The sequence below is a fragment of the Pollachius pollachius genome (assembly GCF_949987615.1).
Source record: "Pollachius pollachius genome assembly, chromosome: 7".
NCBI lineage: Eukaryota > Metazoa > Chordata > Actinopteri > Gadiformes > Gadidae > Pollachius > Pollachius pollachius.
In genome coordinates this window covers 12,500,662-12,513,624 of record NC_136940.1, presented here as the reverse complement: position 1 = coordinate 12,513,624, position 12,963 = coordinate 12,500,662, and the positions used below count along the sequence as shown (strand labels likewise).

The following is a 12,963-nucleotide window of genomic DNA, read 5'->3' as shown; positions in this document are numbered from 1 at the left end:
TAGGCCTACACCAGCTTTTAAATTGTAAATTCACAAACCATGTTAAAAAGCAAACGGCAACTCAATGCTAATCCTTAATTTATCAGTTACTTCTTTTATTCTTCAAAATACAAGTTATCTGTAGTTCTGTTTGTGAATACAGGTATTTTTGCTCTTTCAGTGGTGCATTTTGGCGTCTTACACAGCGCCCCCCCCCCCCCCCCCCCCCCCCGGGGCACATCACAGTTGGAGGTCCGTGACTGAGGGAAGCAGCTTTGCGATGTCCGACAGGAAGTTGGCCATCTGCGTGACGGGGTTGCCACGGAGATCCAGACTCCTGAGTTTAGGACAGGAGGCAAGCAGCGCAAGGTCTTCAATCTTGGAGATTTCTGCACATTCAGGGATGAGGAAAAAACGGCCATGTCTGAGTCCTGCATCTGTGGCTGTTGAAGTACTTTTGAGGGTTGACCATGAAGCGAAACTCTATCACCATCAGTAGCCATTACCGCTCAAAAGAACCTTTCCTGTGAGCTTCTTTGAGACATAATGGTTGCTGGTGATGACAGCTGGCTGAATGATTGAAGCCCTTATATTAAAAAAGACTTACTTGTATCTTAAGTGGTATTAAAAATCATACTGTACTATGCAGATTCCCTTTGACACCAACTTCTATCACATACTGAAATTGTCAACCATAGCAATTATGATTTGTTCCCAAAATTTTTTATTCTGTACGTATTTTTGAGCTTTCAAAATTTGAAAGTTCTGCATTTTTCATATTTATCTCTTTGAATATTCTTATCTGGCTCATGTTTTATACAATCTCTCACTGACATCTGGCCCCCAGGCATATTTCCAGTAGATTTGGCCAAGGTCAGGCAAATTGCCACCATTTATCTAATATGGGGGAAAATTAATACAATGACTGTAAAGGAGCGCCCATCACTGTGTAACGTTTTTCTTTGCGCTGACTGGCTTTAGGTCTATCCAACTGGGACAGAGGCATTTTGGTAGACATAGACTAGACAGCTACACCTACAATCATAGAACTACAGTTATAACAACATAACCCATTGATCCAGATGAATCATCTGTGCCTCAGAGCCAAAAGCTCAAAAACAAGCATAGATCAGTTTTTTCTTCTCAAACACATTTAAGGATACTGTTATTCTTTAAGGAAATTTCCTCCAATTTGGGAAGCTGATAAACCCCCTCTAAATCTTCTATGGAATTGTTATCGGCTTCCAAGACCTGGAATAGAGAATAGATAAAGAGTCAGAAATTCCTGTACAGAAAACTTGATATAATAATTATGAGTCTTAGTTTTTAACTGCTTCGTTAGAAACTATTTTGTTTTGTTTTGAACACGGATGTGGAAGTGTTTCCACATTAAATATGCCTGTATAAATCCTATGTTTGCAGATTCTTGCAGACATAGGAGCCTTCGTCTAGTGTATGTTTATATTTTCATCAAGTATTTGTTACACAGTTCTACCTCCAGACACTGTAGCATACAGAACTGAGGAGGCAGCCTCTCCAGCTCATTGGACGAAAGGTTAATATGGGTCACCAATAAGAGCTGGTCCAGGTGGCAAAGAGTGCTCAGCTTCTGTTTAGATCGACAGAGAATAGAGACCCCTTTGTATTAGAGCTGAATATTATATAATTAAAGATTAACAAATACTTAACAAGACCAGATGCACAGTCACACCCAGCATGATATCATAACCCACCTTGTCTGAGATACGGAAGACCCGTACCTCTGCATACTCCATTTTAAGAATTGTGTTTTCAATGATGAATTTACTGCACAGGTCACCGTAGTAGGCAGACCGCATGGAATCCACTTCCTGGGGGAGCAATCAAGTCACGTTAGTGTTTTCCTTACTAGCTACTCTATGTTAATTAGATGGTGAAGTGAACAGCCCATCAAGTAACCGGTAGAAGCCTTTCTAGGGTCCACCCAAAATTTCAAGAATGCGTACCCGACTGCCATTTCCTAGAGGAGGTAAAAGTATAGATCAAAGGCAGTAGAGCCGATCAAACCCAAAATAGAAAAGGTTTTAGTTTTAACACGCTCTTGATCCAAATGAGGATCAAGATTTATAAAATAGCCTTCAAAGGAGGAGTTGTAGCCAATATTTGATTCTATTTTTTTGTGTTTAGTAAGTTAGAATGAAATAACACCCAGCACTATTACACACAGCATTATCATCTTAATTGTGCCGAATGTAGGGAAGAACCAAAGGAAGGGAAGTAGGAAGAGGTTTTTGTGGGAAATGTATTTTCAGAATATTGCTCTCTTTGGCAGTACACTGCTCTCTCTCTTTACATCCTACTAATTGTACACCTACAGGAGAATAACAGTCGCCTAAGAAACCGTTGTTACAGTCTCTGACTTCACTAAAATATCTGTGACCAATATCATTTGTCAGAATGACTTCACTGTAACAAGCATTTAGTGAGTCGTATCGGACCCCTCTTGGGCGTGATACAATTTGGACTCAAATCCCCTCGGGTCGGATTTGAAGTTGTGGTGCAGGGGTGGACCTGTAGAAGACCTCTAGTAGCAGCAATGACCTACTTTCAAGGTCTGGAAGTGAGCCAGCGTCTCCTTCTCGTAGCCCAGGGGGTCTAGCGCCCTCATCAGGAGGACAATGGTCAACAGGCACCCTGCCAGAGGAATGGAGAATACAAAGTCCAAGAATCACAAACACAATGCGGCATGAGCGGATCCTTGTTGTGTAATATAGTGCAGCGGGACCTACATTTATTCAGAGGCTCTAGTTCTTGGAGCTGGTTGCAAGATTGCAGCTCAGACTGCAGAACTGATGTCTTCTCCACCGACAGCTCACTCCTAAGTACACGCGTACACGCGTACGTACACACACACACACACACACACACACACACACACACACACACACACACACACACACACACACACACACACACACACACACACACACACACACACACACACACACACACACACACACACACGGGTGCATTAAAGACAAATTACGGCCTTGCGCTTTGACATGGTTAAGATAGGTCTGTTGGGGATGTACATCCCAGGTCACATTGTACCATTATGTGTAGTATTTCCCTATCCCACAGCTAAAATAAATTTCTGTAAACAATACTATGTGAATTGGTAGACATTGCTGCAGTATTTACAATTGGGTTTAAGAATTATTTTAATTAATTAATTAATTGAGTATGTCATCAAATCACTCTAGTGTCAACCATTAATATCAGATATACATTTTCTTCTTGTATGACAGCAACTCAGGGGTTCTGTTATAGCATAACTGCATATGAATATTTTTAAATTGCCAGAAATCAGTATTTCAGGAAACACATTATCACCAGGCCAGTAGCCTCATAAATCCAGAATGCACTTTACATTTGGCCGGTAGATAGCCTTGTCCAATGTTGTGCCTGAACGCGTTCATTGAACGATAGTTCATGAACTCGTTCATATTTTGGGCGAACGTGAACTGAACGTACTGTATTACTGCCTGATGAACGTTACAGTGAACTCGTTCATTCTGGTGTCTGTGAACGGCACGCTCACTTGGTTTAACTTCGTTCAATATGGGGGTTATTTGTTTATCAACACGGCAGATGCGCGCGCAGATTGCATTGTTGTTTGACCGGTTGCCATGGTAATCTCCGTGTGATTAATTTGCAGTTGCGGTGTTGCCAGCTTACTGTTACATTAAACTGTAATCAGAAAACGCGGTTATATGCTATAGACCCTATAGTACCTGTCGTATAAAGGCTGGGATGAATTTCAAATGATAAATATGTACACTTTATTTTGAAAGTATAGACCGGCGCAATTCCCATTGAAACGAATGGCGTGGTGATTATTCTTCAAAACGAGAGCTGTTAAATTGTGGAAAATGAATTAAACTGTAATCAGACAACGCGTTTATATGCTATAGACCCTAAAGTATCTGTGGTTTAAAGGCTGAGACGAATTTCGAATTATAAATATGTCCAATCCACAACGTTAGCTCTCTGGCTCATAGCGAACTAGAATACCTCATAGAATCATTGCTTGTTGGCCGGAAATGGAAAGGGGGGTTGTTCACGTTTGGTTGTAGTCTTTTCGCTCGGTTCTCCACCTCATCAGTAGGGCTAGAACCGAGCGAAAAGACTACAACTAAACGTGAACACCCCCCCTTTCCATTTCTGGCCAACGAGCAATGAGTCTTCCAACAGAAATCAATGGGATTTACAAAATGCGCTAAATGTGCAATAAAACACGATAGAAACTGTATTTCGCTACGATATTTGATTCAACCACTCTAGTTCATCCTAGACAAACCACAAAGGGGGCTCAATGTTCAAAACACCAGAAAAAACGAATAGCTCACAGCAACATATTGAAAAAAAGAACTATGAACTAGTTGATTTTTTGGAACTGTGAACTTGGTTCAAAATTTTGAATTATTAATGTTTAATTGAACTTAAAATTTGTGAACTGAACTTTGACCTAGTTCACGTAGAAAGTGAACTTTCCCAACACTGGCCTTGTCACGATGTAAGGAGGAGATTGTGGGAAGCCTGACACGACAGCCGGTGACCAATTACAAATCACGATTCAAGTAAAATATTACAAATGTCGGAAAAAAATAAACCCTGGAATATATAGGAAATCAATGTTCAGACGCTTTATAATAATAAACGAAGGGTTTTAGCATGTACTATTCCTTTAGGCCTCAGAAAAGTAAGTTCCAGTAAAGTAATTACAGTTAATCGATTCGTAAAGCTTTTAGATGTCGACCACTTTACATATAAACATACCTGAAAAGCTCCAGGTCAGTGGCAGAATCCCGGCACCAACTCTGGGATCGACCTGTGGAAGGGAAAGTGAAAGATGGCGTTGTCTTATAAATAAAGATGGCGACAGTGTGCGATGATACAGCTAAAAAGAACACAACATATGAAAGAGTCAAGATTTCTGCAAGATCCCACCAGTGTAGAGGGCGCAGTCCCTGTGCGTATGATTCTCTGTCCAGTGCACAGTCAGGTTGTGCTCGTTGCCAATGTCACTTATGGTGGCAGGGGGGAGATCACAGACCTAAATCCAGGTTAAGGTTCTGCCAACTGTGATTAAAAGATTATCTATTCAATTTTCCATCCTCTCCACCATGTCACATTGCTTCATGTCAATTGTTTAGCGCTAGAGTTTCTAGCGCCCTGAAGGGCAATGCCTGTTATTCATTGGTACGTATTTCCCAGTTGTAACGGGTTGAAATCACACGTATTTATATCTTTTCCTATTTAATGCATTAATTTCAAACTTTTCCAAATTCGTAAATTTCAAACCCATTCCTCACTAAGAGAACATTCTAATCTATCACCCGCTCCATTGTATACAGAGGTGAAAGGTTACAGGTGGTGTTTAAGGATATTTTCGGGAGTTTTTTTTCAATCGTTCAGATTTCAGAGAGTCTCGGTTGCACAAAAACAGATCGGATCAAGCAAAATGTAAAGACAAATCTATATTCCTCTGCATGGATCCTTTCATAATATTGTTGGACACTTACAATAATCAGAGCCCAACAGTCGCAAAAACAAGCACTTTTAGAGGAGGTAGAATGAAAATATTGCCCCAAAGGGTTACATTGCAGCCTGCTTCGCTTCTGCAATGGCTGAAGCTCTCTCGCTAACCGATAACGGGTGCCTGGCACGGTAATCCAGTGATGTAATTTGATATGATTTAAATTAGTCTTCTTAACTGACATAACATCAAACATCAAAATTGCAAATGTGGATGTTCGAAGAAGAAGCTCAAGGAGGAGTAAATTATCCATTGTTTCGATTGATTTGCAGTCAAACAAATCTTAAAAATTTATCTTTTGAAAATAATCTTTACCCGCCCGGACTCATTTGGATTATAAATATTAATAATTCCAAAACAGTCGTATCAGCGATTGGTGAATGATTTCTTGAGATGTATTCCAATGGATGTTTGATGAATGGTGAAATAACAGGCAGGAGGCAGAGAGCTGCGTCTACCTGCGCTCTGTTTACACAGTGAATCTAAGACTTGCAGTTTCCCTATAGTGTATTCCCTTTAATAACAGATGTTGCTGGTGAGCTTTTCAACTATTATAAGTATGGTTCAAAGCAGGCATCAACACTGTTACTGTAGTATAAAAAAAAAAAATCTTAAATATACATTCAACCAAAAATCACAGCTGCATGGGCCAGGCGGTGGGTCAACCTGGCTTGTAATGCACTGGCAGACACAGTACATCCCATGTCCCCTAGCGTTTCTCATATCACTGACCAGCCCTGAGCAGCATGCAGGGAGGCTTGATCAGATAGATCTAAAGGATACCCAGACAGGGCTGTGTCTCAAGCGTGGGTGGACGCTCCTCCATTCCACCTGCTGGGGCTGCCCGTCGAGGACCAGCATCAGGCCAACAGCCTGCACCTGATACAGGGGAACACAGGAGAGAGTCAGGCTGACATCCCATTGTTTAGCAAAGGTCACACGCCAGTTAACCATGCTTCACTACCCAAGGTCCGACAATATGGATAATGACAATAAAGGCCTATCATGTTCAGGGTAAATCAATGTCTTTTAAACTTCAGTGCTCCGGTATAGAGTCGGCATATAAAGAGTGTGGGGGGTGGATGAGAAGTAGATTTGAGATTCTCTGCCCAAGCCCGAGCCTGACCCCACCCGGCCCGACCCGCGGGCCAGGTTGGGCCACTATTTCCCACCACTATCCTTGGGCCAGGTCGGGCCGGGCCTTTGATCAAGCGTTTGTGTTTTTCTTTTTTTTTTTTAATCATTGCTTTATTGGCCTAATCTGAGGAGAAATCTATGCCATAAACAGAAATATTATAGTTTTCGGTTGCTAAGCGATGTCAACGTCTTTGGCAGACTATTTCTCTGCTGATCAACACTACGAATGCTGGAAACTAATAAATTGTAAAAAGACACACCACGTGAAGTTATTTATTCGTTTTGGCAAGTAGCTGTGTAATAAGCAGGGTAATGTATAGAACGTCGCCGGTCATTATTGAAAATAAGCCCCTTCAGGGCGAAGCAAGACACCTCCGCTGCGCGTCGGTGTCCTGTTCGCCCTGTCGGGGCTTATTTTCCCGATAATGACCGGCGTTCCATACATTATCCCTTACATATATATTCAGCAGAGTAGGCCTAAGTAACCAATGTGTACAAAGTTACACATGTATTAAAAAAAATGTTGAGTTGAAATCGGGCTCGGCTCATAATTACAGTTAATGTGTTGGGCCGGGCCAAGCCCGGACAGAACGTGCTCGGGCCGGGATTGATTTTCTGAGCCCGATCTAAGAAGGGGGTTATGTATTACCTCATATCAATAAATAAATAATAAATCTGAAAAGGAATATTCACAATATATTTACAGTGTAACTGTAGATTTATGGTAAATAGTACATTGATGGCACACTGGCCCCTCAAAGCTCTTCACAATTTGTGCCTCATGTTCACCCATTCATACAAAGGCTTGCATGTCAACCATCCAAGGCAAAAGCCAGCTTGTCGGACGCAGTTAGGGTTAGTTGTCTTGCAAAAATCATCAGTTACAACCTGTCATGACTACAGAATGTTTGGATGCCCCTTTCTTCCTTCGTATTGCAGACTGTATCAAAATAGAACCAGAAACCTTAAGGTCAATGCTTTCTTCTGGCAGACCAGTGGTTCCCATCAGTGAGCCAGGGAACACTGGTGTGCCTTTGGGCAAAACTAGGAAGTGCTTTGACAATTTGTGAGATTCAATACATAATCTTTGACATAAGTTATATTTAGTTGTATTTATAATTTCATTACTTTCATTAACGATTAATTGTTCTACGTTAGTCAAATTCTAACACCATTTAAATAAATACATAAATGACAAATAATGCAATTGCCCGTCAGATGTTGATGTGTATGCATACTTTATTGACAGTCTCCTGTGCGAAATGTTGCAACAATTGCCAATAACTTGGGTGTCACATTTCCCCTTATAACTATAAGTTGGTGTCCCTGTAATATTGTGGATTGTGGTGTGTCTTATCTGAAAATAAGTTGGGAAACACCATAGAGAGGTATGGTAATTTATGGAGCTGGTGTTTTTTGGTGGTTGGTATATTTCTTTGAGGTGGGTCACTTTTTCTAGAAGGACATCATGTGAATAAACTCACGTGAACTGGCTTGGAGAAACACACAGCCACCCTCTCCTCCTCTCGACTGACGTACACACAGCTGATCATCTCCTCCCGCTCCGCTGTGGGACAAAACATCTTAAGAACATGTGACATAGCCATGCAGAAACTTAAATATTTTTTTTCAGTTAATACTGACACTGATAACAGAAGATGCGTGCTGAAAGGCATGTAACCAGGCACTATATGCGAATTGACACTCACCTCTGCCCAACAGCCAGCGATAGTAAAACCAAGCACTTTGGTCATTGGGATCTGTGAAGAAGGCATTCTGCACAAGCTCATATTCTAGAAACGCACAAACGCATACACAAGACACAAAGTTTAAAAGCATATTAAAACCACCAAGGAGGTTCGGCAATGTGACAACAGTTTGGCAGCATCCCCTGTCTGTATGAAACCACAACTACATGGAGGCGTCTGGTTGAGGAACTGTTTCTAGCATACCTTTGAGCAGCTGCTCCTCGCAGACACGATGGCTGTTGGTCTGTGGGGAGGTCTTGGCCGGCTGGGGGCTGGGCGAGAGTGGCTCGGGGGACTCCGGGTGCAGCAGGGGCAGCAGGGTGCTGCGGTAGTGCCAGCTGGAGTAGTTGGAAAAGTTTGAGCCAATGAGGCGATCGGTGTAGCGGAGCTCCTGATCTACGGCCACGCCTGACATCCTCACCACCACCCGCCTGTAGTCCCAGCAGTGAACTGGGCCGCAGGAAGTAGACGATAGTGAGATCAAACATATTCAGCACTTCATTATAGAGCCTCAAAGAGAGGAAAGCAGGTCCAATTCGGTCAGAAAATATAGGAAACCCTCTACCTATTCTCTTTAAAGCTTGAGTCAATCCTTATTTGAAAACTGCATAGACTAAAAGTAAATTTATTTTTAACCTTTGAACTTAAAACCTTAACCTTTCCTGTACTCACAGTTACGCTCGTCCAAGCTAAGGCAGCGATCGCACAGACTCAGTTCTCTGACCCAGTCAGGCCGGGGAAGACGGGCTGAAACCCATCCTCGGTGGTGCCAGCTGCCATAAGACTTGGGGTTCTGCCTCAGACAGCGTTCCACAAAGGAAAGTTCAGACTCGTAGATCTTCTGCACATCGTCCTCCTCTCTGCGGTTGGGAGAGGGAAACACCAGAGGGACATGGAAATTGAGCTATTGAAGAGTTAACACTGTATAGTTTACAAGGCAGAGTATGGATTGCTGATAGATGCATAATTAAAGTTATCTGTAGTTAGCAGACCTCACAGACTCCAGATGCATCAGAATCTCTCTCCTGTAGTTCCAGAGGGTTGAGAAGTCAGGATTGGACGACAGCAGCTGCTGGGTTAACTGTAGAGCCTCCTCGTCCAAAACCCCCTCCTTCCTCTGAAAGAAAACACAAGTTCATGTGAGCATGCGTGTCAAAGAGAAGCCATAAATTTAGAGAGGCGATAGGCTGAAATGTATAAAAGATAGTCTTTCGTCAAAGTAGGTCAGAAGACATCAAGCTTCATATTATCCTCCCACTTGCCATTAATCATGTGTTACATATGTGACACATGCCTTGCCATATGTGACACATTTGTGGCAATCCATTCAATTATAAATGTATGCGTGTTCCGATATGATTTTGTAAATCAGTGAGCTACTTCAACCCAATTCATTTATCCAGCTCTCTTGTTAAAGATGGTGTGCATGTTTTCTATTTGGGAAAGACCCTAAATTGAACATTTAAAACAAAATAAACATAACATGCATCACTTAAAAATTTAACCATTAACATCTGCATTAGATTTATAGTCATTTCAAATAGGGCTAATCAATTATCTCGGCACTCATGACAGCAGACATACCTGACTGAAACAGACATCTCGTGCTGTTACATATAGCTTTAGTTTCTTTTCTCGTTCCTTACTTTTCTCCTCTTCCTGCTGCGCTGTAGACTTTATCTTTAATCGACCGTGCTGCCAAAGAACCACAATAGGTACCCATTATGTGTTTACGGCGATTTGAATTTAGTTTGGATATGCCTTTTCCATAAGCAAATTAATGAACTATAATCAATAATGCGTCGCTTACCATTCTTTTTATCTGCAAGAGCTGCTTTTGAAACGCTGTATCTAAAAATAAAAAGAGAAAAGTAGATGAAGGAAGATGCATTTCTAGGTCCCAAATGACGGTACCGTTACTGATAAATCAGAAATTGATCAAATTCTACAGCAGCAGTTTGGACGGATAATCTGATAACCAACTCATTATATTGTTCATGTGACATGTCATCGTATATGTTAAAAGTGAGATGATACATTTGAAATGAATCTAACGTTAGAAAATGTTTTGTTGTCAATCATTAACACTGGGTAGGTAAAATGTCACATAGGCATTAACTTAACGTAAGATGAAAGATTAATTATTTACCTCTACTATAAGATGATATCTTCGTTTAATAAATATATTGCAGAATACCGTTTGATTTGGCTATGTCACTGTACGATAAATAACTGCAAGTTTTACTTCCGTCTATTTAAAATGACGTCAGGAAAGACCTCTTAAGTCCGCCCTTTCCGGTAGACCCCATGGGACTTCTGAGATCGTAAAATATGAATGAGTTTCAATGGAGAGAAAGTAATTATTTTCTGGTCCCCGTCTTTATATGCCCTGGATTACACATATGTTGTTTGTGGATTTAAATGATAATTTTTCATGTCAAGAGTTTCACCGTTTATTGTGCAATTGTTCAGTTAAAGGCTGTAGAGAAAACAAAATGAGAAAAGGTGAGTATCAGATCCTCTGCATTTGCACGCATGGATATGTATACGTGTATCCTTCTTCTTCTACTTGGCACAGAACAATGCCCAAGGCCAGCATCTCCAAACGGCGGACCGCGGTCCGGGTCCGGACCAAGCGACGGTCCTATCCGGACCCATGACCAATTTAAAATAATGCGATTTCTTTTGAAAAATATTTCACTATATAAAGCATGATTATGTTAATAAAGACATTTCTCACTGAAATACAAATTGAAAGGCAGAATAGTCCGTAGTACAGCATAAAAACAGCCAAAAGTAATAATCTTCACAGAGCGAAGATCATGCACTCACCGAACTCCCCCCCCCCCTCCATCTGTCACGGCATCTGCGTAATAGCGTCACTCAAAAAATAGCCAATCAAATCGTTTGTTTACCGGAAGAGCGATTTGGAATGAGAAAATGGCTTGCTCGAAAATTAGGAAAGTTGACCACGAAAACAGACATTTTAAAGATGAATGGACTGACCAATACATGTTCATTCTCCCGCAAGGCAGTACTAAACCTTTGTTCTGTCCTTTATGTGTTGAAACCGTGGCGCTGATAAAAAGCGGGAATATTAAGCGGCATTACGAATCCAAACACAGATTCTTCGAGGAAAAGTATCCCCAGAAGTAAGAGCATGGAAAATATCTGAGCTGAGAGCTCAGTATGAGAGGTCTACGCGAGTCTTTACACACTTATTTACAGGCCAGCAACGTGCAAATGAATGCTCACTTAAGATTGCATGGATTTTGGGGCAACATAAAAAAACGTTCAGTGACCGACTGTTGTGAAGGAGTGCTTGAATGCCGCTGCCAAGACGTTACTTGAAGGTAAACAAAGGGATGAATTGTGTGAAAAAATAAAGCAAATCCCAATGTCAGCTGCAACGACAACTAGAAAATCCGAAATGTTATCAGATGACGCACTGTCAGCTTGATGCGGCTGTTCAGAGTGCCCCATCCTTAGCCATTGATGAGTCTTCAGATGTAACGGATAATGCCCAGCTTTTGGTTCATGTGCGGTTTTTTCATCAAGACAAGAAAGAGATCTGTGAGGACCTGTTGGGTCTAACACCACTTGAGACACAGACAAGACGAGAAGATATTTATGAGGCTATTAAGGAGATGCTGTCAAAGAGGGGGATTGATCTTACAAAGGTTGTCTCAGTCACTACAGATCGGGTACCTGTTTTGCTTACTTGAAATGTAGGCCTAGTGTACCTGTTTTGCTTACTTGAAATGTAGGCCTAGTGTACCTGTTTTGCTTACTTGAAATGAAGGCCTAATGCTCTTTTTGTGTTTATTTGAAATGTAGGCCTGGTGTACCTGTTTTGCTTACTTGAAATGTAGGCCTAATGCTCTTTTTGTGTTTATTTGAAATGTAGGCCTGGTGTACCTGTTTTGCTTACTTGAAATGTAGGCCTAATGCTCTTTTTGTGTTAATTTGAAATGTAGGCCTGGTGTACCTGTTCTGCTTACTTGACATGTAGGCCTTATGCACTTTTTATGTTTACTTGAAATGCAGGCCTAATGTACCTGTTTTGCTTACTTGAAATGTTAATATGCGTTACTTTGTCTTACTTGTTTTTTATGGTTTAAAGTAAGCTATTTGGAAATTGAAAATAAATACATCTGAAATTATAAAGAAATATGCCGTGTTGATTGTATTTGACGAAAGTAGGCTATTAGGACGTGGTAGGTTAGAGGTTAGGACCTTTCTTGGAAGGTTTTTTTAGTAACCGGACCTTGTTCAATTTTAATTGAAGACCCCTGCCCTAGGCTATGACTCTGACCTCCAGTGGTCACTACCTGTCATTACATCTCCCTCTTTAAAGATGTTGCCCTTATCATTTCACATGAACTTCTAGTGTCTGGTAAACATTTAACACTTCTGTATATTAAGAATATTTCTCGTTGAAACGTGACTGTATACAACCGTCAGACCTTAATGTTGTCTAATAAAAATTATCATCTCTATTCATACTGTTACAAAACATAA

The 12,963-nt window shown here is 41.1% G+C and overlaps 1 protein-coding gene across 1 annotated transcript; it reads right to left on the bottom strand.

The window, feature by feature from the left end:
• Positions 1 to 216: 216 nt before the first annotated feature.
• On the bottom strand, positions 217 to 10,688 carry rabggta (Rab geranylgeranyltransferase subunit alpha). Its single transcript, XM_079740611.1, has 17 exons — positions 10,592 to 10,688; positions 10,253 to 10,293; positions 10,027 to 10,137; positions 9,435 to 9,559; positions 9,115 to 9,302; positions 8,647 to 8,892; positions 8,404 to 8,487; positions 8,179 to 8,261; positions 6,341 to 6,436; positions 4,969 to 5,074; positions 4,798 to 4,849; positions 2,748 to 2,836; positions 2,564 to 2,652; positions 1,713 to 1,829; positions 1,475 to 1,588; positions 1,143 to 1,230; positions 217 to 368 (listed from the first exon to the last, which is right to left on the bottom strand). Exons 2-17 carry the CDS (start codon positions 10,253 to 10,255, stop codon positions 220 to 222), a joined length of 1,740 nt encoding a protein of 579 aa, XP_079596737.1. The 5' UTR covers positions 10,256 to 10,293; positions 10,592 to 10,688; the 3' UTR covers positions 217 to 219.
• Between the last annotated feature and the right edge of the window lie 2,275 nt (positions 10,689 to 12,963).